The 26,701-nt window shown below is 39.1% G+C and overlaps 1 protein-coding gene across 7 annotated transcripts in view; it reads left to right on the plus strand.

The window, feature by feature from the left end:
• The window catches only part of ARFGEF3 (ARFGEF family member 3), an 89,987-nt gene that overhangs the window by 29,559 nt on the left and 33,727 nt on the right, over positions 1-26,701 (plus strand). For 3 of the 7 annotated variants that reach the window (XM_017825909.1, XM_017825910.1, XM_017825916.1), the window contains 14 exons: positions 2,759-2,827; positions 5,392-5,523; positions 6,604-6,726; positions 8,320-8,362; positions 9,375-9,453; positions 10,790-10,894; positions 13,549-13,873; positions 15,272-15,384; positions 16,142-17,052; positions 21,475-21,641; positions 23,703-23,868; positions 25,249-25,356; positions 25,615-25,830; positions 26,089-26,199. In XM_017825909.1, coding sequence (XP_017681398.1) covers positions 2,759-2,827; positions 5,392-5,523; positions 6,604-6,726; positions 8,320-8,362; positions 9,375-9,453; positions 10,790-10,894; positions 13,549-13,873; positions 15,272-15,384; positions 16,142-17,052; positions 21,475-21,641; positions 23,703-23,868; positions 25,249-25,356; positions 25,615-25,830; positions 26,089-26,199 — 2,668 coding nt within the window. The remainder of the gene's footprint in view (positions 1-2,758; positions 2,828-5,391; positions 5,524-6,603; positions 6,727-8,319; positions 8,363-9,374; positions 9,454-10,789; positions 10,895-13,548; positions 13,874-15,271; positions 15,385-16,141; positions 17,053-21,474; positions 21,642-23,702; positions 23,869-25,248; positions 25,357-25,614; positions 25,831-26,088; positions 26,200-26,701) is intronic. The other 4 variants (XM_017825912.1, XM_017825913.1, XM_017825911.1 and 1 more) reach the window with 3 other exon arrangements.

Here is a 26,701-nt window from a genome sequence, read left to right on the forward strand (position 1 = left end):
AGCTAATAGGTTCTCAGATCTTATTTTTTTGCAAAAAGTAGCAATCAAAACTTAGTAGTCTTTTTGCTGAATTTCCCTTTTGTTTCATAGCAAGGTTTTGATCATCACTTCCTCACTGCACTTGATATCTGACCTTTCTGTCATTCACCTGTTACTTGCAGGTTTTTGGCATTTGTGACAGAAAGGATTAGGCATATATATGTGTGTGTGTGTGCAAACTTTTCATAATTCAGCTCTATAAAGGAGGGGAATTAAAGGAAAAAAAAAAGGAGAGGAAGAAGAGATTTGGAAGAGCAAGGGCTTAAAAGAATGCCTAAACTGGCGTACTTCTATGTGTTGTAGTATATTGACTTCCAGGTTTCGATCTCTGGAAAGCATTAGATAATAGTGCACTCTACAAAGCCAAGATGGGACAAGAGAGCAGAAAATCCCATGAAGCAAATGAGGTTTTATAAGTAGGGAAATTCAGGACAGACAAACCACTGGATAAGATTAGTCATGTGCCTGGCTGTCCACTGTGGCTCTTAGCATGGTAAGAAGAGGTTTGTCAGTGGGAGGTGAGAGTTGTCTGTCTCTCGGTTTCTGAACTGTGTTCTACACCTGTGTTTTACACAGCAGTGTCTGGAGAGTATAAATCACAGTTTTTTCCTTAAGTAATGAATATATATTTTTAGCCAGTTGTTGAGCTCTCACAGCTATTAGAAACATCAATAAACTTTCAGGTTAATTAACAGCTGAGAAAGTGAGGCCCAACAGCTGACTGTGAGGCTGGCCAGCAGCTTAGAATCCAGTTAATGTCAAACGAAATTGTTTGGCTTTGTAGTTTTAAATTTTGCAGGTATGTACTGAGCAGCAGATGAAAATAACAGCCCTTATAACTTATGTACTTATTAACCAAATGAAATTATTGAGAGTTATTATAATTGACTGTTTACTTTTCTGTTATTCTGTAGAATTTGCTCTGTTGACAGGAAAAGACGTATCACGGTTCCTTCTCTCTGGTACCTGTCCATGTACCAGTAAATGATATGGATTGCAGAGACATTTGTGGAGTTCATATAAGAAGTACAAAGCACAGCATTCTTAATCATTTGTAGTTAGAATTAGATTTATTTCTCTGGCAAGTTCAAGTGCTCTGTAGCTCATATCTCTCCTTGCAATACTGAGGTAGGCTGTGTAACACTTTTAAGATGAGAAAATCCATTTTGCCCATTTCAAAGAAAAGAGAAACCATGGAGAAGAAACTTGGCTCAGAAAGTTTGCTTTGCTGTAAGGGTAAATGCTAAATATCTAAAAAAGAGTTTCTAGTGCAGGACTATTGTACTTCTGAAGAGTAGTATACCTTTTTTTATTGCCATTACCTCTAGTATTTATCCACACTATTTGGCTTATTTTTATGAAAGACTGAGAGTCAAGGCAAGATAACACATACAGGCAGCTGTAAAATTGCCATTACACAATATTTTTCTGGGAACACTTTTTATAGTAAAATCATCATCTATAATAATAGGATCAAGCTCCTGATTGGTATTTTATTTACAAAATGAAGCACACAATCAAACAAAAAAAACCCCGAACAACCTTGGAGTAAGGTGTGACATCTTGTAGTGAAATATGTTTTTTTCTGATGAGAAAAATATTTGTAAAGGTGTTATGCATTTCAGTGTGTAGAAACTTTTCAGTCTGACTCTCAAAATACAAAGAAGGTTATATATGTCTTTTTCCAGGAACATATTCATCCATGGACAAGCTCTTCTGTACTTTGCTTGTAGCTAACAATCAGTAATGCTAACTTATCTGATGGCCCTAATTTCCTTGTGAAGCAGAGAACAGTAGTTTCTAGGGACTGAGAAGTTGTAGGGACCAAAACATTAGTGTTAATGTGATTGGTATTTGCTGGTACACTTATCCCAGGAAACTCATACTATTTGAGACCAAGCAAAACATAAATTCTGGCACTGGGTAAATTTTATGCTTTGAAGGAGAGAGAACAGTAGCTCAGACTCTCTGTCTTTTGTGAGGAAGGAGGGATTGAAAAGGAGGAAGGGAGACGGGGAGGACATCTCCAGATACTAAAGGCATTGCACTGCAGCTCTCACCACATTGCCCCACTAGACATGGTAGATGACATCACATTCTCACTCTCCTTCTCTTTGAAGTAAGGTGTTAGATGGGGCTTTTAGTTCTTATTCCTCTTGCTGAGTTCAAGACAGGACAAGCCTCCCCTCGTTAATTGGGACCTATGAATTGTTTTTTGGATGCTCATTATCAAATGACTATAATACACTTACTGGAAATATCCTATGCTGGGAAATCGTCATGTCAGGCAGTGATTAATGGCTTGTCTCACATAATGCGTATCTATCTGTGACTCTTAAGTAATAACTTGTAGGCATTTTTCCTTCTTCCTTTGTTATACTAATGGAAATAAATTAAAGGCCTGATTATAAATCATGCAAAGTTTGTCGTTGAAATATGAACGGATTCTGACTCAAGGCCAAGGTTGATTGTCTTTCACACTGGGTTGTCTTTGGTGGTCATATGTAGGAGATAGCAATAAGTAATCCATTGGGTGTTACCTCTGGGGCCAACAGATGCAGCATCTCAGGTGGATCTCCTCTATCCCAGTAATACATGGTGTTACGAAGCTTCTGATGCCTGCTCTAAAAATTGAAAGGAGCTGCGGCACATGAGTGGGAAAGGGAGGCAATAACCAATGAAACAATTTTTTTCCTTCCTCTCTCTCTTTTTTTGCAAGGTCCTGCTCTGTATAACATATACCTCTACATTTGAATTGAATGGGAGTTCAGTGTTGAAGATTGCTGAGGTAAGTGCCTTTGTCATACCGTGGCTTGTGTCTCTTAACTTTTCCCTGCTACCTACAGCATGATTTCCTTACATAACGTGGAATTAAACCAGTCCAAAACATAACTACCATTCTCTAGTGTAAGAAATAGTTGCAAGTTGGGCAGGTTTGACGGGCTTGCATGGGAAGGCACTTTTGGAAATGGACCCATAATTGTATATTACAGTGTTGCACATTTACTACTCATATTTACTTTACTTTGCTTTTCTTCTTTATAAAACAGCACTGTGCTGATTTCTTACCTACTTCAAGTCTAAAACTGATGAAGTTTCCTCAAGAGAGGTGTATAAGCCATAGTGTGTCATGTTAGCAGAAGTGCTTGTTAACCTTTTTCCTAAAACATCTTAGTAAAAGATTTAAGCATGCCTGTAGATGTATGATGCTAATAGTCACTGCACTCCCTTTATTCCATTAGATTTTAGTCTGAATTAAATTGTGTAGGATCTTTTGTTGTAGAAAAACATACCTGCAGGTATATTAAGTAAGCTTTTATACGTGGATGATATTTTTAGTACATTTTGTAGCAAGCCACAGTGTTGTTTGTTCAGGTTAGAGAAGATGCACCGGAATGCTTGCTCCTCCTGCGCAGCACACACTGTTGTGTGCGGAACATATTATAAAATTATATTGTTAACATGGTATGGGCAGAGGAAATGCCCATGAAAAATATTAAAGATTATATATATGTCCTATACTCCAGGTGTCCGTAGACATATAGAGACTTGTTCCTTCTCAGGTTTTTGTTATTGTGGGTGGGACTTTTGTAAAAAAAGAAAAATCCCATGTGAAAGTAGCTCAATTTACCTGGATATTACAGTACTTTCCAAGTTTAAGAATAAAATTGTCCTTGCGTTGTTCTACTAGAAGCTGAGAATGGATCTGTAGAGGTAACCAGGAATTGAAGAAAACAGCTTCTATTTTGTAACAAATGGGCTTTAAAATTCCACAGTTCATGTATATGACATAAACAGGAGAAAAAAAGTTAGTAATCGTTCCAGATTAGCACAGCTTTGGTTTCTTTTTGGGCTAGGTGAGACAGTAAGGTTTACCTATGATGCTGCAGCAAGGATCAACTGAATTGGTGTTTAAAGCAAGTCACAGTTCTTTAAGTTCTACTAAACCCTTTTTATCAATGTCCCAAACTGAAGAAAACATATTGTTTCCCCTACTGCAGTTTTTCTCAGTGGACTTTCTAACATGCAAGGCAAAAGTTGATGAATGCAGCTTAGTGCATCTCTTTGCTGTAGGTAAAGAGCTCTAGCTTAAATGAAGTACTTCCTGGGAAAAGTATTTGATGACTCTAAACCCTTCAGATTTCAATCTTTAGAACACTGCTTAAGACTGGGGGGAAACGGTCAATCAGTCATGTTCTGTGTGCTATAAGCTGTATCAGAAATAATATTTTCTGTTCTCTGTGTAAATTTGGATAATAACAGGGCTGTTATTCATAAAAAGCATCCTGGAAAATGGCAGTTGTTTCTCATAGACAGACATTAAACACTGCTGTTCTTGGTAGTTGCACTTCACTTTCGTTCCCAAAGGCTATCCTGGCTCTTAAAAACCTTAGCTAGTGTACTGATACAGATTAGCACAGTGATGGTTCTTTTCTGTTATGGTGAACAAGAGCTCAACAGCAGGCAGATGAGGTGTGCCAGCAAAGCAAACAAAACTCATTTCCTTCAGTGAATTGGAACAAGCTGTAATACAGAGTGTTCATGTTTCTATTTGGAGTGTTTGGAGGTACAGTTACTTTCCTCACACTCCATGAGAAAGTACTGCCTCAGTGAATGCCTAGGTCATCTTAAATAGCAAATCTTACCAGGCACATACATGCTTCTTCCTGCCCAGGTTTTAGGTAAGGCAAAGACTTTAACAGCTGGAATCACTATGCCTTTGTATCTGAATTCTGCAATGAATAAGCAGTAGGAAACAGAAAATAATTCCTCAGTTTAGCATTTGGTTAACCTTCTGACTTGCTCTAAGGGAAAGGTGGCAAAAGGAGCTTTCTGTTCCAGTGCCCATGCTATTTGACATTTCTTTCCAAGTCAGTCCCTTAGTCCCTTTTCCTAGCCTGTACTCTGTAGCAAAGTGGGGCCACTGCAGAACTGGAAAGGTACTGCGTTTGTAACTGATAGAACTCTGTGAGGACTATCTCTGAAAAACAAAGCTACAGTCTAGCCATTTTGCACTGCCTGATCATTTGCAATTCATGTGTACAAAATAATGGCATTCCAAATCTTTCTGAACCTTATCAGCTTTAAATTAAGAAAGCATCCAACATGAAGAGTACTATCATTTGCGGCTTAAGTATTATGAGTATTGAAAATAGATTATTAGTATTAAAAATAAACTATATCTTCCCCCGGGCACCTTCCCATGCTTGCGTAGACACCTGCAAGAAAATTTAGTTCATGCTGTTTCTTGTTTTTATGTGCGTATCTGTTACTCCCATGTACCTTTTGGAGGTTTGTTTTGTTTGACTCTGTTGTGTTTCATTAGCTAACCCGTCTGTGTTTTGCCCTTAGTTGTGTTTTGCATGCCATAGAGCTGGAAGTCCCCGAATGCATGAAATTATCAAAATGTCCATTACACGCCTCTTTGGAGCCCTGAGCTCTCGCATTTTTACTGATGCTTCTTCATCAATGACTTTTCAAAAGGTACCTTGCCCAGCCATTTAGAGCACAGGCCTTCTGTAAGATTGGAGCTCAAGTGGACAGTATTGTTGCTTACTAGCTCACGTGGGGAGGGGAGAGAAGAAGGAGATATCAACCATGTTCTTTCCAGAAAGTCAGCCTACCTTTAAGAATGGTATTTCATCAAATAATTCAGGTACTCTAGAAGAAATCTTACAGCTTGAAAGAATGATCTCAGCAGCACTGGAATGGTTTGGCCTCTGCAAAGGGCTGTACATGGTTAACGGGCTTTTAGGGGGTTTTTTTTGTCCATTGGAGTTCAGGTGATAGCTGAATGATGGGCAGAGTTGGTCCAGGCCTTCTTTTAACTTAGAAGACCATCTTCATCACTGACCTTAAACTAAATAAAATCCTTTTAATATCTGGGGGGATCTTAGAACCTCAAAAAAGGGCAATAAGAATGAGACATTCTGTCAGTTTGGTCCCTTATATACTGCAAATGCATACAACTAACCCATTCTACTGTGTTGTCAAAGAAGATAATCAGTCTCAGGTTCTCATTTGCATAGTGTTTCTTGCATGACATAACGAGCAACATACATACATTTGAAAACCTCTGGGATTCTCTCTCTCTGTTTAGTTGAGAAAGGGAAAATAAGGCAAGAGCTTCCGTGTGTGATGTCTTGAATCACTCAAGATATAGTTTATATTCAAGAAAAGTTGATAAATTGGAGGATATTTACATTGCAGACATAGACTTGCAGGGGCTGGTTACAAGTAAGTATCAAGAAATGAACAATCAAATCCACATTTAATGAATTATCTACAGAGCAAGGCAAGTGCCAAAATCACTTGTATTTGACAGGAGACTTTGCCAGTTTTGCCCTACCATTCTTGCAGCTGTGAGTGATGAATTGCATACTGCTTCTAGATACTACTTACTTGGTTTTTCATACTGCTGAAAACTTCTAATGTGCTAATAAAGCAATAGTAAGGAAGGCTGACTATCTGCATGCGAGAGACCTTGGTATCGATACCTCCTAAAATGTGTTACTGGTAAGTTACAGTTCATATCTTTGTACTACTATCTTGTTTCCTTATCAGGTTTGCATTGAGACATATGTATCTAGCTGTCACCAGCGGAGCATTAACACCGCTGTGCGGGCAACCCTCAGCCAAATGTTGAGTGACTTGACTTTACAGTTACGACAAAAGCAAGAAAACATGGTGAGCCTTCTGGCATCAACAAATGGTTCCATGTCCATGGCTGCATACCTTTTTGTTTCTCTGAATGCAGTGTGTTGTACTGGCTTGTTGTGCCTTATGGCTTTTATTTGACACTTCTGCAATTAATCCTGTTTAAAAGCTTTTTTTTGGGCTTCGACTCTGCCTGCCTCAGAGCAATCTGTTGGAAACTCAGCTTTCACATTGTCAGCTCTGGTTGGCTGATTTTTATTTTTTTTTTAAATTTTTTTTTTCCCCTTTCCATTAAACAAAAGAGGCTTTGTTCAGGCATCAGACTGCCTTGGCCTTTTCCATTCTTTTGTTTTCTTTGCTTCTTTTCCTAAGATTCATTGAAATCCTTCTGCTAAAAGTTTTTGCATGACAAATATTTACATAAAGAAAACAAATTCTCAACTAAGGAAAGTGTAATTGAGGTTTTTCTTCTACTTTTTTTTATAGAAGATAATTTTAAACTCATGAAATTCTTTGCTTGGTTGTTAGCAAAACAAAAATCATTCTATTTATTGCATTATTAGAATCCATAAGAGCTCTTTGAGTGAAATCCCAGCACATTTTTGGTGAAACTGTAAATATTCTGGGTACGCATGGATTTACATTGACTTTTTACATTCGTTAGTGCTGCTTTCCTTAATATCATATTGTCCAAAAAGTACTATTTGTAAAAGTCAGTTTCCATGTATTAGGAAATTTTAAGGACTGTAGTTGTGCAGATTATTTTCCTTACATCTGTCTTGGGTTAAGACAATCCCTTCTATTTTGGATTAGTAGACTAGATTGCTTTTATCCTACTGAGCAGCTGCAGACCAGAATTGCTCAGTTTAAGTAAACTTGTCTTCTGTTTGAGCTAAGTAGGTTCATTTTACTAGCCAAAATATTTACCAAAAACCCCAAACAAACAAATACAACCAGTAGTTTTGAAAATTCAGTTTGGGTCTACAAATTTTGTTAGTTTTTGGATCTTCAATTTGTTAGTTCTTTTCTTAGCTGAGGACTAGATAAAAGCATATGAGAGCTGCATTTAATACCTGGCAGTTTGTTATTGATGCTTGAGAGAAGAATTTGGCTTGACCCCTTTGTGCACTAATGGGAAGAATCCTATAGCACACCGCATGATGTAAGAGGTCATTTCCATTTCCTGACTGCCATTAATTCTGTTGGTACTGTAACGATAACAATGCCAATGTTCTAAACTCTCTAATTCTCAATTGATTTTGGTTTCTAAGTACTTTGTGAAGTCTAAACTATTATTTCCTCTCAGTTATTTTCAATGCGACTTACATGCCTAGTTATTACTAAGTTGGTTTAGGTGTAGAAAATCCCTTAAGAAGTTAGAAATTCTGGTTCAGCTCAGTGAGATGTGAATTTCTTAAATCTAAATGACTGTTAAAACAGATCTTAAGGAATTTTAAAAAACATTTTACAAAAGCTTCACTTAAAAAAAACCCTAACAAACAAAAAGCTCAGAACAGACAGAGGACACGAATTTGTTGAGAAAGCTCTGCTGTCAAAGTATTGCTTCTATGGTATTTTTCTGCTCCTTGCACCAATTACACCACCTTTGTCTTTCCTTAACAGACAATTGAAACCCATGACACCCTGCAAAAATTCAAGAGTCAAGGTACTTGTAACACTTTTTTAGTGACTCCTTACACTCCAACTTTTTTATTCTTAACTTTCCTTTCATCAACACAGTGCGGTTTGATGTCATGGGAATTGCACCTTCAGGTTTTTGTACCTTCTCCATAGCTTGATGTTCTTGATGTGGTAAGAACTGATACAGCCCTGTTAGCTCCTGGTATATTCAGTTCTGTCTTCATTTGGGCCATGGTAACAGCATTGCATTCAACATTGTAATAAATTATTGTTTCAAGATGCTAACTTCTGTAATTAAGGAGTTTCAGTGTTCTGGAGAAAGTTTTAGTAAGTGGCTTTACTTTCTAAATTGAAAGAGATTCATGGAGTAGGATGTGGAACCTGTAAATGATTGTGTTACTATATTCCAGGCCAAAGATACTGTTTTTATAATGGCTGCTTTTGAAAGCACATCACTATTGAAGGTGTGCTTACACTTGCCAAATAATTATTTTACAGGAGAATGTTTTTCTACTCCCATTCTGGCTTAACTTTCAACATGTTCTCTGATAGATAAAAATAATCCGTGCTTTTGACCTTCTCACAGGATTTCTGCAGAACTTGTGTGAATGGAGGCTAAAATCTTTGAAGAGCACGAGCATCTTCTTTTAAGATCAGAACCTGGTCAGACACCAGAAGCTGTATAGTAGAGACAAACTGCAGGGAGAGATACAGCAATTGGCTGCCATATAGAAATACTGGAGCCTTTTTTATTATTTAATTGTATACTTATTCTATTATCTGAATTGGATTTCAGCTAATCTTCTGTAAATGCATGTAAGCAATCAATGCTCTCTCTGGATTTAATACTGCTGCTTTTGCATTTTGTGGAGATCACTTTCTAATTTAGAACTTTTCCTACTGCATCTTCTCTGTCAATTTTGGTAGCTTTGCTCCTTGTTTAGAAGCTCTGACCAGCTCTGAAAGTCCATGCAGTGAATTGAGGTTATAATCCAGTAGCTCATATGTAATGCCTCTGATCTTTGTCCTTTTTGGAGGTACTTCAGTGGAGTCTCTTTGTGATGATGTTGTATCTGTCCTCACTGTGCTCTGTGAGAAGCTCCAGGCTGTCATAAAGTGAGTTATTTCAGTTTTTAATTTCAATTTATTACCTGGAGTTTGAGAGTTTCATTGATACATGTGATTGTACTGTTGTAGTTCTGGAATTAGGGAGCAAAGCTGTGGTTAAACAAAGTGTTTACTAGAGGAAATATTGCTCATGATGCATTCATTTAATCCTTGCTTGAAATGAGGAGTTAATTTGCCTTCTTTGTGCACTCTTCAGCTTTAAAAAGCTTCCAGTAAGTCTAACCTGTAAGGAACTTCCATACAGCAGCAAAATACTTATCAAAGGAGAAGTTTTCTGGCTGGAAGCAACTGTCATAGAAAGAATAACAAGAGCCATGGAAAGACCTAACGGAAACTATATTCAGAACAAATTAATATGTACTTCTTAGAAAGGCACCATTTATCCAGTTGAAGTAATTTGCATTATCAAAGAATTCCTTAAATTTAGGAATATCATACACTCTACTTACTTGGAAATGCATGAGCATAACTTTAAAATGGAGTTGTTATGAGCAGTAATAGAGTGTTATATGCTCTACAATTTTCAGGAACTTACAGAGCCAGAAACAGCACAGACATCTGTGTGCAAATTTTCTATAGACTTTTCTCCCAGAAGTGTCTCTAATTACAGCAAGATTTGAAAGGGAAGAGTGCCTTACTTAGCATTATTTAATCAGTATCAACATATGGGAAAATAAAATCAGGAGTGCAGGGATGCCCTGTGCATGACCATGTGAGTGTCAAGTGCAAGATGATGATGATGATCTGCATTAAGGCACGTTGTAAGAAGTGTATCAGTTCCAGGCATCCACAGGTTCTTTAGTATTCTTTCTCATGAAGTTTCCTTTATATTTATGGTTCTGACAGAGTAACTGGCAAGGCCCTGAAAGGTAGCTATGTTATCATGCAACTTTCTGCCTGTAGACATTGACTTCTTACAATTGTGGCTGTCACCAAGAAAAGAGGAAAAAATAACCAGAAGAGAGCAGCCTAAATGTGCTTCAGATTATCTGAAGAGACTATCCAAGTTCAAAATCCTCTATTGTCTCCTTTTCCTCTGTTTAAGGCTTCCTACCTTCTCAAGTTTAGATTGAATTTGAGTAGTTACTTCTGTTTTATTCTTCCTCTTTTTTTCCCTGAGATTTTTTTTTAAAGTAGCAGATCACTGCATGTGGTCAGTACAAAATAAATGAGATGATGGTGATCACACCATTATAAATGGATAGAAAGAAGCAAAATAAATCAAATACTGTAAAGTATGGTATAATTTTCAAGTGAACTTAGTTATTTTAGAAAATTAAATAATCTTTGTTCTAATATGATGTGAATGGGATCTTTTTGCCAGTGACAATCGGCAACTTCAGCTTCTTTACTTGGAGTGCATCCTTTCCATGTTAAACAGCTTCTCTCCCAGCATGCACCAGCACAAAGGATTCACTGATCTAATATGGTGAGTACATCTGAAGACTAATGCAAATACTAAGTTTTTAAATATAAAAGGACCTTCTCCCCCAGCCATGCAAACAAACCTGTAATAAGCCTCCAGATGTGAGCAGAGCTTGATGTTAACCTACTGTCAGTTCTTTCTGTGCTTCATATAAGATTGGGTAGGACCTCCTGCTTAGCGAGCACATTAAATCCTGGTAGTGAATTCCTGTAATGAAGTCCAGTGTATTTATCCAGAACAGAAAATCTATTATGCTTTCTGCACTAGTTTGGATTTGTGTGTGGCATTAAACACAAAGATATTCTGCTTGTCATAGGAGTCTCCTGTAGAGATTCTTACTGGTCTGATGCAGTAATACAGGAAGATAAGCAAAATTAATGTCAAGTGATGGGCTGGTGACCAGAAATGCTTATGACCTGCATTGTGTAAGGGCTGAGGCTAAAGAATCTTCATGATGCTACCCCTTTAATCAAGAAATTCTCTTTTTTATACACTTAACCAGAAAGGCTTGATGTCTTTAGTGCTCATATCTGCCTCTAAATTGTTTGATACCATCACCTCAGAGCACCTTAAATAATCCTTTTCCTTCTTTTTATTTGAAATAGTGGAGTTTTTATAGCCTGTGGATAATTGAGTCATAGTAATAAAGCAAGAATGGAGCTAATGTGCAGTTCCTTGCAGTCCATGCCCATCTTGTGACTTTGTCAGGTGACTGTATTAAAGAAAGATATATGTGACTGTTAATGGCAAATGTGTTTCTTGTACTTTTACTGTGTAATTTTTGAAATTGAAGTGTTTGACCTGGGCCCAATTCTAAGGATGGAATATGTAATGGCACCCATTACTTCCCTTGCTGTCCCAGGAACATCAGTGACTGCTGGACTGGGAGGTCTTCAGGTTGATAACACTTGGCAGTGTTGCACAGGGACCCTGTGCTGAGGCCTCTTAGAGCTCTAATGTAAGAGCAGAACTCTCTTTTTCATGAAAAATCCACTTCAGAAGTTTCTGCCTTTGAATTTCACCCAACCCTTTGTTTATGCTTATGTGACTGACTGTGGGGCCATTGTATAAGCAAGGTCACTGAAATGATCTTGGTTAAAAGAAAACACTTCCTCTTTTATTTTAAGTCTGCATCATTTTGATGATCCAGTTCATACTGCAAATCTGCAGGTGTTTGTAACCTTGTACCTTCAGGGCAACCCACCAGGGCTTCTTCAGGGACTTCTTAATCTGCATCGCTGCCAAGGAATATGCATCCTTCCAGCGACCTGCTTAAGTGGGAGGAAAAAAACCCAAAGGACTAGGAAGACATGAAACACTTTAAACTGCAAACATCGTTTTGAATATATAGTAGTATAAGTACACACCAAACATTACCAATCTGGTGAAGTTGTGATCCCAACTGGTAGCTGTTGTTATTCTTAAATGAGCCGTTGCCTAAATGCACATACACAGCCTTCTGTCTGACTGGCGCTTTATAGTCAGTTCTCAACAGAAGATAAAGAAGGGAGTGGACAGAGAAGATTTACCTCTGTTCTTCTGACAGTGTTCTCCATAGTTTGATACAGATACACTTTGATAGGACTAAGATGTTTGGGGAATATATTGGTGTTACAACCTGTGATTACACCTACTTTGAGACAGGCACATTTCTTTAAACAATAAGTGTGAATTGATGTGATTTGAAATGTTCCTGGTTGGAGAAATAAATAAGCAGACTTAAAGTCATTATCTGATTCTGATTAAAGCTGTTTTTCTTTCTTCAGGAAGAAAGTTTTTCTGACTTCAGGAAGCCAAGCTGCTTCAGCAGTCATGTTAAGAGAAGCAACAAAAATTCTGAACTGCATAAAAATCTTGAGAAAATAAAACGTACTTACCTGTGAGGATATATTTACAAATCGTTACCTGTCATTGGGTGCTTGCTCTAAGTGCTAGCTTGAACCTCTGAGACATGGGTGAAAACCAAGTTTGGGACTCATTCTAATGCAGCACTTGGCTTCATAAATTAAGGTCTTGCAGACTGAAGTAAAATGTCAAGTGCATGAGTGCAAAGCTGAAATAACAGCTAATGGAGGAAACTGCTGAGTTGGCTTTGGCTCTGCCAAAGAAGAGTGATCTGCTGGTGTTGAATCACTTAACATGAGTGCTCATGCAGAAAGACAGTTGATTATTTAGTGTATAGTGGCATATGAGTAGTTATTGTGCACACTTTGAGTTATTGTGGACAGCTTTAATTATGTTTTTAAAAGCCAGCTAAACAGAGTCTCACAGCTAAGGGTGCTTACTAAAATACATGCATGTGCAGTTCAGTGGTGGAACATTAGGTCTTCTAGTTAACATAGATTAGTACTTGTTTGGTCAGGTTTTTTAAAGCTCCTGAGTTGGACTGAAGAAGAGATGCTTAGCAGTAGAAACGTGGAATTTCTACCTTGCCATCATGTTTCTAAAGCACCCAAAGGTATTTCCATATGTACTATCATGCTGATGCTTGGGAGATGAAAAAAGCCTTGGCATAATTTGTTGTTCTATCTAAACACTGCTGTTGACTGATCATTAAAATAAGAGCGTGTTATCTCATTTAACCATGGGCTATTTTCAATCTGTTCTTGTGAGATTATTGTTTTCTGTTTACCATCTGCTGCTGTTCTCTTTCTCAGGAAGCAACTGTGTCCAGCCCTAGTAGTAATCTTGGGAAATCCAATCCATGACAAAACTATCACCTCTGCTCACAGCAGCATCTGTCTTGAGGCTGATTCACCTTCCTCAGGGATCTCTGATCATGGCCGAGGTTCAGGTTGTTCCTCCACAGCACCTGCCCTTAGTGGGCCCGTTGCACGGACCATATATTATATTGCAGCAGAACTGGTTCGACTGATGGGGTCAGTGGAATCCATGAAGCCTGTGCTACAGTCTCTATATCACCGGATTTTGCTTTACCCACCACCTCAACATCGAGTAGAAGCCATCAAAATTATGAAAGAGGTAGGATAATCACGTGTGCAAGTCCAGGCAGGTAAAGCAAAATGTTTATTTAACAGTAAATGTTGCTGAAATGTGTATACCAATCCATTTCAAACCTTCCCACCTAGGGATGTTGAAATCATACTTTCTGAGCAGAGCTGCTACATCAACACCACTCTGACAAATATCTTTAGTTTTATGAAGCCATAATAGCTCTATTTTTCTCCATAATGCAAGTTACTGTGGCAATTCTGTCAGTGTTTGTGCTGTGGTACTGCATGGAGCAGATCCTATCGCTGCGTCATGACTGCTCTTTTGGGTGAGATAGAGCATAATGAACCAGTTCGCAGCTTCTTTGGCATCTTTCCCCACTCTCTGCTCTTGCTAGAAGGAAACATTCATCCTCACAATGTAGTTTCCAGGCATTAAGGTGGATATATGCTTTGATTACTTGCCATTTTTTTGAACTACAATTTCTTTGAGCATTTTTTGAATAGCCACAAGGAAGCTGCTAATGGCTTAAGCAGCCATTTCAAGACCAGTCCTTTCTGGCCTCTTGCCCAGTGCCTCTGAGAGCACTATAACTGGAGCACAGTGAGACTTGTTTGAGCACCAGCTGAAATCATGGACTCTTCCATTCCACATGGGAGCTTTCTTCTCATGTTGCATAACACAAGGCAACTTACATAATTTGTAGGAACAGTGGTATCTCTTAGAGAGTTTTTCTTCTAGCTTTGGCATACCTAGGCTGTTCTGTTTCTGAAGATCTCTCTTAACACCACACAGCCACCCACTCCGTTGTCTGAACTAGCAGTCATCCCTTCATTTGTCTTTCTCTAGTTTTAAATAGTAGCAAGATGATAACTGAAGTTTTAGGAAAAGCTTAGTCTAATGTTGTTTCCTGTAGGATGTATCTGTTGCCTCTTTGGGCTTATTAATACGTGCTCATTTGTAATGCCTTCTCATTGTATTTCATGGTGGGCATTAACAAGGTGCTACCCAGCAGGTTGAGTCTGAAGGAAGGCCTATCTTTGCATGGCTCTATAATTTTGTAACTAGGTGACTGAAGAGAAAGGTTCTTTTTGGTATAAGCTATAGTGCAAAATGTTTATTTAGGCATAAAAATTCTCTTGTGTGCAATATCAATTGAAACATATTCAGTCAAAAATATAAAGCACTGAAGAGCGTTCTGTATGTGATTTTTGCTGGATATTCTGCTCTTCTCTGTTTGCTTTTCTGCTTTTAAAAACAGGAATGGTAGCTTTAACAAATAGAACATCAGTGTGCTGCTTTCCTTTGCTGTGAGAAGTTACAGCACTGCTGCCTCGGGTTTAATGCTTGATAGAATTATGACTTACTTATTGTATTTAAATAATGCTTAGATAATCCTCTACTTACTTCTGTTTCCTTTTCTTTCAGATACTTGGCAGTCCTCGTCAGCTTTGTGATTTGGCAGGGCCCTGCTCTTCTGAATCAGAATCCAAGAAGAGGTCTATTTCTAAAAGGAAGTCCCATCTGGATCTTCTCAAGCTGTATGCTTTGTTTCCTCCCGTAGCCTCTTCTCTCTTAAGCCTGTGCACGCAGGACACTTAAGCAGTTGTACCTTCAGGAGCATACCCAATATGAGCCAGGGTATCTCCCTGGTTAAATAAGATGTGAAAATGGAAAAGGGGTAAAAGCTCTTACTGGTTTGTCATCACTCTGAGCCTATTTGTAAAGGCATAGATAACTACATTGTGGAGTTTTTAAAAATACCCAAATATGTTGTTTTACAGTTGGAAATTTTTGGCTATGGGTCCCTAAACTTGCAATGAAATAACCGTGTGTTTATTTAGAGGTACATTTCCAAGATGAAGTCAAAGGGGATAATAGAAAATTTAAACATTGTCAGATTGAGCAAGAAGGGTAGTCAGCTCTTGTAAAGATCATATCTTGTAGACAAAATAATTTTCAGGACACAGATCACTTTAAATTTAGTTCATTTGGGTGCTGAGATTTTTTTTTTACAGCTTAAGTGCTTGTCTCTAAGGGAGAACATGCTGTGCGTGCTGGTATAAATGCACAGTAACTGTTTCCCTGGTTGGCACTTTGGCACTCCCTTTACAGAATGGCCATGTTTGCATGAGATACTTAATAATTTGTTCTAATACTGATTGTCTTTCTTGGGAGTAGTCCTATAGGATAAGTTCACTTCATTTTTTTCCTGGTTATGGAGGGATGGCGTTGAATGACAGAGATGTGCTCCTTATAGGTGTTGCATCACTTAAATGAATTCTGTATTGATTGCAGTATCATGGACGGGATGACGGAAGCGTGCATCAAAGGTGGTATTGAAGCATGTTATGCTTCTGTGTCCTGCGTCTTTGCCCTGCTTGGAGCATTAGATGAGCTGAGCCAAGGGAGGGGGCTTAGTGAAGAGCAGATCCAGCTGCTGCTCCAGCGCTTAGAAGAATTGAAGGATGGGACTGAAACGAGCAGGGACTCCATGGAAATCAATGATGCTGACTTCAGGTGGCAGAGGCGCATCCTGTCCTCAGAAAATCCTGCCTGGGAATCAGGAAATGAGAAGAGTCCTGATATTAGCATTAGCGTTACCACAGACACTGGTCAGACTACTTTGGAAGGGGATATGGGACAGACAACTCCAGAGGATAATCCAGAAAGTCAAAAAAACTCACTGCCATCTCCAGCTGGACATGAAAGCAAAGAGATTCATTACAGAGAACCAGAGTCAGAAACCATTGACCAGCCAGATGTTGTTCAAAGAAGCCACACCATAGTCTATCCAGATATAACTAATTTCTTATCAGTTGATTGCAAGACCCGGTCCTATGGATCCAGATACAGTGAAAGTAACTTCAGTGTAGATGACCAGGACCTTTCTAGGACTGAGTTTGATTCATGTGATCAGTATTCCATGGCAGCAGAAAAGGATTCAGGCAGGTCTGATGTCTCAGACATAGGCTCTGACAATTGCTCCCTGGCTGATGAGGAGCAGACACCACGGGATTGTCCAGGTCACAGGTCCTTACGTACTGCTGCTCTCTCTCTGAAATTGCTGAAAAGCCAAGAAGCAGACCAACACAGTGCACGGCTGTTTATCCAGTCACTTGAAGCTCTCCTTCCTCGGCTTATAGCTCTTCCCAGCGTAGAAGAAGTGGATGAAGCACTGCAGAGCTTCTCTTCAACATTCTGCTCAGGTTTGCAAGCAAATACTTACTGTCTAACCAGCATGCACACTCTGACAGCACTGTACACAGAGTCTCCTGTAGGATTTCATCTTCAGAGAATATCCAGAATAAGGAGGTTTGGGCTTCACAGAATACATTCCTTCACAGCAACACACTTCATTTAGGGCAAAGCAAATTGAATATGCAGTCACTGATTCAAAGTGAGGTCAATCCATTGACTCTTAACAGGCTCTGGATTACATCCTCGATAAAGAAATGAAATTTTCTGTAGTAAAATACCTCTTCCCATGTCTGTAAAGATCTGTTGAGAAGATTTGCACATGCTGTTGTTAAAGAGGTTGGGGTTGCCTTTTAGCATGAAAGGGATGTGGGGAATACCATCACCTGTTTTGAATGAGATTTAAGTACCTCAGTATATCACTGCATTACTGTTAATAACGCCAGCCTCACGAAAAAGGTGATAACAGCAGTAAGCTCTTGAAAGGATAGGAAAAGAGGAGAGACACTATTCTTCACTCTTCTGTTTTTCTTAATGTTGTTGTCTAATACAACAGAAAATGCAAAGCTCAAAGCCCAGATAAAGTGAAAAATTAAGATCTTGCCTTTTAAGAGTTTAAATACCTTCAGTTCTTTCATGGTTAGAACCTTTGGGATCTTGACTTGTCAAACAAACAGAAAAAAGTCATGTAAAGGCTAGTTTGTCCTGTTGATGGTATATTTAAAGTGTGTGTAAATGTATATATTTAGAAGCATTTTGTTCTCCTGACAGTGGCCAAAGTGGAAATGTTTGCTAAAATATATTTCTCTGTTTCTTTAACTTACTTTACTGCAATTGCCATTCCTATTGCTCCTTTCCTAATCATTGCTTCATTCATTTGTGCTCCCTCACATTAAACTCATACAGAGTCAGAAGGGCTGCCTCCCATCACCATACAGCAAAATTTAGATATGAAGCTGGGCAAATAAGTTGATATTCCTGATATCCTGCTTAAATGCTGCCCAATTAAGCTCTAATTCAGGAAGATGACAGATGGTATTCTTAAGAAACATTAGCCATTTTATATTATAGAAAGGAAATACCCTAAAGGAGGCAATAATGTTACTTTCCTAATTGAGGCAATCAAGAGTGCCCTTTCTGTCATGAGGATTTCTTTTACCTGAAAAAGAGTGATCTTGAGTTTATACTGAAAGACCAGTGCTAGACCTCTAGCTCAAACTTTTGTGCATGAATGAGTATGCTGTTTATTTTCTGTTTTGTCTGTTAAGTCTTTTTAGAGTGTTTTAAAGCATTGGAAGATGTGGACCTAGGAAACTTCCAGATTTTTAAGGCTAAACATAGGTTTTTTTGCTGGCATTAATGCCATTATGACTAGTACAGTGAGAAAGATGGAAGAATATAAATCAATTATTGCGTTACAGCCATAATTTGTGGTTTGTACATATCTGTTAAAAAGATACCTAGTCTTGGACTTAGACTGTTGAGAGAGACCTTTCACTTTCCCAAGAAAGCCATGCATGACTAAACCTGTACTTTAAAGATGTACACCATGTTTCCACATGGATTTGGTGAAGTACTCTTAGAAGATGCCACTCATTAAGGAATCATGGAAAAGTAGAGCAGCAAGTTACTGTATTAAGACATCCTAGAAGAGGTATCCTGGGGTTTTCATGGAGATGTGGCTGACGCAGAGTTGTACTTTTGTGGTCTCGTACCTGTTTCAGTTGGATACCTGGAATGAGACTCAATCCAGCTGAAACAGTCCTTTAACTTGTACATCAGATCTTAAGCGAATGTCCATCAGTCCTCCTGAGGTGAGAACTTGTGTTCCTGTGTATGTGAGAGAACCATGAGTTTGTAGACCTGTTAGGGAGAGAGACTTACTAAAGTTGAAACAAACGTCAGGGGGTAGGAACACCCCTTGGAGAGCTTCCAAGACACCTATCTGATCTGCCTCTATAAGCAACGTTAAGGTCCTTATTTCAGGAGTCCTTTGTTAGCACCAGCAATTCAAGGCACAAATTTTAGGTGATGAAGTTAGAGGGACTGATCCTATTCACTGTATATACAACATCTATTCATGTGTAATTCTTGAAGAATACATTAGGAAATTTGAATATTTCTTAAAATTCAAGTTGAGAAAAGAAGCAGGTGCAGTTCTGAGACCAGTCAGAACAGAAGCAATATTTTTGTGTTTCTGGGAGACCTTATTTAACTGCTTTATTTCATTTCCCAATTTCTCTTACACTTTTGGGGAAAAATATGATTTAGTAGTCTTTCCTACAAACTAGGTTCTTAGATAGCACTGCAATATTAGTACGTTTTCATAGGATTAAAAAGCAATGAAAGGAGGTAGGAATTTGAGGGACTGCCATGGGACTATAAGCATTGAAAAAGTGAAGTCAGCTAAACAGAGTTATAGTGAAATTAAGATTTGCAAGTAAGCTAGTTAACTCCTAAATTAACACCTTAGGAATAAGTTAGCACCTCTTTTCAGTTTTGATTCCATAGTTTTTAGAGGCAAGGTTTCTGTTGGTAACATCAGCTGATCTTCTGCTTTTGAGATCTCAGAATCTCTTAAATGCAGTTTATTTCCCCATATATTAGAGGAAACCGGGGATCATATTTTTCGTAAGCACTTTTTGGTGCTACTAATATGTAGTATCCACTTTTCTGTGCAGTTCTACACCTTCCTTTTTAATTGTAGTCTTGTATTGTTGCACAATTTTTAAAATATTTTAATGCAAAGTAGAGTAGGCTTTTTTGTTGTTTGTTTTTTTTTTTTCTTTTACATACCTCTCTGCCTTGAGGTTTTTATTACTCTAGCAGATTCTAGTCTTAAAGATAAGACATCAAATCAATGAGACTTAAGATAGCCACATCAATATCATGATCCTCCATCCAACAAAGTATTAAGATTCATCTTTGCCTTCAGCGATGAAATCAGTAGAGCTACTCACGGGCTACTTTCAAGCACGTGGTTGCAGTTTTGGTTAAAGATTCTCTGTTAATGTTCACCATGAGAAATCTACCCCAAGTACATGCCAGCCTGTGTGGGTATGGTTTGTAGCCAGCCCTATCACTCCTCTTCCACAAAGGTTGCTCCCTTGAACAGCTATTCATCTTTTAGACCCACCCTGGAACAGTTACTCTCTTTCTAAATCCACCCTCAAACAGTTACTCACCTTATCCACGCCCCCAAAGTGACGACAGTGGAAAGTCCGAGAAGGCAGCAGCAAAGAGCTTTCAAACCCTCACGAGGCAAGAAAAACATTTGCTTCTTTTCTGTGTGTGGATTTTTTTTTTTTAATGTTAATGGTTTGTTGTATTTTGTCTAAGAAGAGGTGTGAGCTTTATGGTGGGAGGAGTATATTCACGGTAAACCACTGCAGCAGTTAACAAATGATGCAGCTTTGCTTCATCATGTAACTAACCTTGGAAGCTGTTTTTTGTTTCATTTCAAACGTTCTCTAGGATAAAGCTTACTCCTTGATCTTCACTAATTGACATTATATGAATGGATTTTACAGTTGATGTGAAAACCATTAAATACTGTGAGTCATGTGGAGGGATCTAATATTTCTTGTTTTTTCATGGCTCAAGCTATAGATCATGGAGATTCAATTAGGTGTTGCTCATACTTGATTTATGTTTTTCTACCGGTAGGTCAGCTAACTCAGAGGAAAATGTATGTGCCATCCATGGGAAGAAGGGATTGTGCCACATGGTTGTAGGCTGTCGTTTCATACCAGTAGTGTTTTCAGGACTACTGAATGCTTATAGGTGTCTTCTTGGTCTGACAGAACTGAAAGTGCTCAGCCATTTACAAAGTAGGTCTTGTATGAACTAAGTAGGGCTTGGAGTTGTAACAAGTTCCAGCCAGCTTGGCCCCAGGTATTTGTCCACATACCTCTAGGCCATGGAGAGAATGATGATTACAGCCTGATTGCAAGGTGCTGAGCACTCCAGTCCCCATCCAACAACTGATTTAGCCAGAACAGATTTACTGGGGGGTTAAAAAGGCTATTAACCTCATTAGCACCATTTGGTAAAATGTTCTCAGTTAAATACACAGGCCTTGTGTCTGCCCCTTCACACCTCACCTTTCCAGTTGGCATTGCAGATGTATCCTGCCCTTTGCTTTGTACCTGGCAGTCATCCCAATGAATGGTGCTGCTCCTTGAGTATTTCAAATTTAGCATGTTTGCTTTGCTGGACTGTGACTGGAGTGTTCAGTTTGTCTTGTAGCACTGCATTCTAGATGAACCACTTATTTTTCTGTTCCCTGTTCTAGTACATTTAGTAATTTTTACTGATGACTCATTAACTATTCTAGCAATCTATTGCTGCCAAAATGCTAGGAATAGTTTCTGATATTTTTTTCCAGGAAAAATCTGTGTAAAATGTGAGAGCTCACATGGTGTTTTTGTTAGGTATGATGCACTCACCAGGATTTGAGGGAACCCTAAATTTCAACTTCCAGACTCTGATGAATGCAGACAGTCTCTACGTGGTATCACATTACACTCTCCTGCTTAACCTAAAATTGGCCAACTCAGATTACTACAGGAAGAAGCCTGCCCAGGCCCCTGTGTTGCTGGTGAGTTGGGGAATATGGGAAATCTGTTTAAAAAAAAATGAAGATTTATTTTGCTTCTCTTCACATAAGCCAGCCCACACATAAAGCCTTCAGGCTGCTCGCTAAGTGGAGAAATAGTAATTGCAAATGAAGCGTTCTCCAGACTGCTTATGAATCTTGCATGATAAATGTCATGCATTTGAATTACACAGCTTCTCTGTAATGTGGAGGAATGAATGCTGCTTACTGATTGTCATTAAAGTTGCAGTCACTTTGATGGATAAACTGTTTTCCTTGGCATCATGTGATATAGCAAGTATTGTCTCTTGATAATGGGCATAAACATACTTTCATCTTGCAACTATTTTTGAGCCTGATGACAAATTTGTTGCTTAATACTTGATTTGTATTTCCATAGTTCAAGACATGAGAAGTTAAAGTGGAAAATAACTAGATTTTAATAATGTGAAATTATTATTTTTGTGTCACCTCAAATTCCTCACCTTCTTGGGGTTTTTAAAAATTGTTTTGAAGCCTGCAAGAGTTCTTAAACATGAATCTATGTTTTTCAACTAAGTTGCTCAAGAGAAGTTGTTTCAGAGTTTTCTTAAAAAGAAAAACAAATTGTGATATATAGAACAACAACAAAAAATTATGTAAAAATGTATCATTATTGCTGAGCTTCCAGTGTAAGAGAAATTATACTCTAGATCATCTCAAAAACAAATGGAGTTTAGCATCATCCTTAGTTCTGGTATGTTCTGCAGCTGCTGCAAGTGCAAATCCGTGGCTCAGAACATTCTTTAGGGGCATCACTGTGCACAGTAGGCCTGAGCGTGACCAAAGTATTTTTGGAGATCATTCTGATGTATAATTGGACACCAGTTCATCTGTGATAACTGTTCATGCAGACGGGCCCAATTGCTGGACAGGCAGAGTTAGATACCACAACCTCTTTTTGTTGGATTTGAGATCCTACTCCTACCTTGTGAAAATAGTGAGAGATCAGCATATCCTATTGTCACTGTGCAAGAACTGTCATTATGATTTGCATTAACTGCGATAGGAAAAGGGAGAGCTCCTTGTTCATGTCATTCTCCACTGTAGAGACACATACAGGAGGATCTGGACAGGCTGGATCAATGAGCCAAGGCCAATTGTGTGAGGTTCAATAAAGCAAAGTACCAGATGCTGCACTTGGGTCACAACAACCCTGTGCAGCACTACAGGCTTGGGGAAGAGTGGCTGGAAAACTCCCTGGCAGAAAAGGACCTGGGGGTGCTGGTTCACAGCTGGCTGATCATGAGCCAGCAGTGTGCCCAGGTGGCCAAGAAGGCCAATGGCATCCTGGCCTGTATCAGAAACAGTGGGGCTAGCAGGACCAGGGAAGTGATTGTCCCCCTGTACTCGGCACTGGTGAGGCTGCACCTCAAGTGATGTGTTCAGTTTTGGGCCTCGCACTTCAGGAAAGACATTGGGGTGCTGGTGCATGTCTGGAGAAGGACAGTGGAGCTGGTGAAGGGTCCAGAGAGTAATTTGTATGAGGAGTGGCTGAGGGAGCTGGAGTTGTTTAATCTGGGGAAAAGGAGGCTCAGGGGGACCTTATCGTTCTCTACAACTACCTGAAAGGAGGTTGTAGTGGGGTGGGGATCAGTTTCTTCTCCCAGGTAACAAGTAACAGGACGAGAGGAAATGGCCTCAAGCTGTGGCAGAGGAGGGTTTAGACTAGATACTAGGAAAATTTTTGCATAGAAAGGGTTTCAAAACACTGGAACAGACTGCCCAGGGAAGTGGTAAATTCACCATCCCTGAAAGTGTTCAAAAAGTGTGTGTGTATGGCACTTGAGGATATGGTTTAGTGGTGAACATGGTGATGATGCTGTTCACTGCTGTTTGACTTGATGATATTAAGGATATTTTCCAACCTTAACAATTATATTATTTCAATCCTCAGTTAATTCTTATCTTTGCATAACTTCATTTCTACTCCTGCAGTTCCTTACTCAGAGTAAATTTGGCGACTGAGGCTCATGTTGTGAGGCTTACTGTTGTCTTACATCTGGCTTTTATGGTTCTCTGCAGAAGGAGTTCATGAAGCAGGTCCAGTCCAGTGGAGTGTTGATGGTATTTTCCCAGGCCTGGATTGAAGAACTGTACCACCAGGTGCTAGAAAGGAACATGCTGGGGGAAGCTGGATACTGGGGAAGCCCTGAGGAGCACAGTCTTCCACTTATCAGCATGCTGACTGGTCAGTACTATATTATGGTGGCAAGGCTAACTTCAAAACACGTCTAAAACAAGCTGCAATGACACACTGCTTCATTGCATTACATACAAAATGTGGTGTTTCAGGAAGTTGTCAGTAGAGAAGGGACCAGACTTAGCTGTGGCAAGTACTTAAATGTTTGGTTTGGATCATCAGAATGCTTTTGAAGTGTGGGTTTAAAAAAATCAAGCCTGTCTGTGGGAGACAGGGAGAGTAGTTTTGTTCATTGAATCAAAACATCTCTTATTTCTGTCAGCTTCAGTTCTGGTAGACTTAATGATAAGCAATAAGGCTGCTGTTTTCTTGATGTCATAGCAAAGCCATTTCAGTGTGCCTGTGGTGCAGTACAAATATAAATAGTGACATCTGATCCTGAAAGCCTTCCACAGATTGGACTTCCCTTGGTTCAGATTTGTTCTATGCCAGCGATATGCCAAATGGCACTACAGAGAAACTGAAAACCTGGAGCACCCCTAACAAATGCTTGAAAACAATCCTTAGCTTCATTTGAAGGAAAAAAATCAAATTGTATCAGTTGAAAGACAGCAGGATGGCTATAATATTTTATTGATATAAAATGCACTGTGTGCTTTAATATGTATGTAATTAAACCAGTATATGCAGGGAGAACTCTGACTTCAACTGAGCCATTAACTGGTAATCAAAGGGCACTGCTCTGAAAGTTTTTTGCTGATTGTACTGAGCTCAGTGTTATTTTAGCTATTGAGCTAAAAAGCTGAAAGAAACACTTTGGAAAAACAATAGCCGTGAAGTGTGTGGAAAAGGGACTGCTAGAAATCAACCTAGTGTCCCTAACATTAAACTCTCTGTGAACAGCTGATCTTTTATTGTGTTGGAGAAAGGGTTGTATTTCTGTTGTTGAAATTAAACCTACACAGGTCTCCTAAAAATTACTTTTAAGACATAGGATTCCAGTGCATCTTGAGGACTCAGACTGAGGTCTGGGAACATCTAGATACAGGATTTACCGAGATTTAAAATTTTATACTAAGAAATGCATAGATTTAAGTGTGTGGTAAGTTCTCAACTGTAAGAAATATCATTATATCTTTACTGGGAGTTCCGTTCATTGTGTAACTTGGGGAGCAGGGTGGTGAGGGCCAGCTTTTGAGAGTGGGATATTTCCCCTCTTCAACAAAACACTGGCTATTATGGACAAAGCATAAGATGCCACAGCTCATGTTTATGCCAAGGCTTCAGTAAGCTGCCAGAAAGAGTAATTAAAAAGCCTGAGAAGACAGGAGTGATAGCACTTACTTGAACAAAGAGCCAGCAGGAAATACTTTCCTTGTACCATCTGTGTGTCAAATAGTAATCTGATGTTTTTTAATGTTCTGGCAGACATCGATGGCTTGGGAAGCAGTGCAATTGGTGGCCAATTGATGGCATCTGCTTCAGCTCAATCTCCTCTTTCCCAAAACCAGAAGACAGATGATTCTGTTGTTGCAGGTATTAAGACCGTACTATAAGTGCAAGTGTGTCTACCAGCAGTGGGTTGTTATATACCAAAAATATATTTGGATAAATTGTGTAGAATAACAATTTAAGGGCTGAGGAAAGTATATCAGTACATTGTACATGAACTACTCGTTCAGTGTGCAAAAGACAAATGTGACTTGGTTTTTTACCAGCTGCTGTTATGTGCAGTTGTAGTAGTTACTACTACTACATTTTCCAGTAGTAGTAGTAATGTTTTTCCCACTCCAGGAGTTGCTTTTGCCCGATACCTTTTAATCGGCTGTTGGAAGAACTTGATTGACACTTTGTCCACCCCACTGACTGGCCGCATGGCAGGCAGCTCCAAGGGGCTGGCTTTCATCTTGGGAGCAGAAGGAGCCAAGGAGCAGAACCAAAAGGAGAAGGACTCCATCTGCATGAGCCTGGATGGATTGAGGAGGGCAGCCCGGCTGAGCTGTGCTCTAGGTACTGTTGCATGTGGGATGCCCTGATAGACTCATAAAATAGGATGGTAACTTTCCTAGAAGGATTCTGGGAGAGAAAAATGCAGCATGCAGTTCCAGTTTTGGATAGGAACATGGATTGTGGCAATCCACATAGAGTGCATCTGCCCTACAGCATAGATATAGCCACCCAACTTTCCTTAACACTGTCTCTTGTTGAGTTTGCATGGGACTGGAGAGGAAATGTTGGCCAAACAGTAATTGTGTTGTTGCTTTACAGGAGTTGCTGCTAATTGTGCATCTGCTCTTGCCCAAATGGCTGCTGCCTCCTGTGTCCAAGAAGAGAAAGAGGAAAAAGAAATCCAAGAACCCAGTGATACTATAGCTCAAGGTAACTATGTGATTAAATTACCTAACTAATATTGCCTGCAAAAGTGCAGCTGGAAAGCACTTTGCCACACATAGTGGCATTCCCCTCTGTCGTTCTTCTACTGAGCACCACTCACTTGTAGGCATATGGGATGTATATCTTCAGTACGTGTTCTGCTGTCCTAGGTTCTTAACATTATGCCCCACTAATTATATTTAAAATGCAGCTGAAATCAGTGGAACAACAGATAAGTCAACAACATTTTTTAATGTGTGTTTTTTAAGCCTTGTGATAGTAGTACAACTAGAGGGCATCAAAAGACGAAATTATTTGGGGTTTTTTATGTGTTGGGTGGTAATATAAGCTGAGTTTGTCCCCTTCTCCCTGTCCTGTGTATACATCCTTGGTTGTCTTTCATCAGATTGTCAGATATTTAAAACTGTCTCTGAATCATGTTAAATGAAAATAGCATAAAAAATATATCTTTATAACATCTAAAAAGTTCTCCATCTCTATACCACCA

Source organism: Lepidothrix coronata, unplaced genomic scaffold (assembly GCF_001604755.1).
Source record: "Lepidothrix coronata isolate B3197 unplaced genomic scaffold, Lepidothrix_coronata-1.0 Scaffold123, whole genome shotgun sequence".
In the NCBI taxonomy this organism is placed as follows: Eukaryota; Metazoa; Chordata; class Aves; order Passeriformes; family Pipridae; genus Lepidothrix; species Lepidothrix coronata.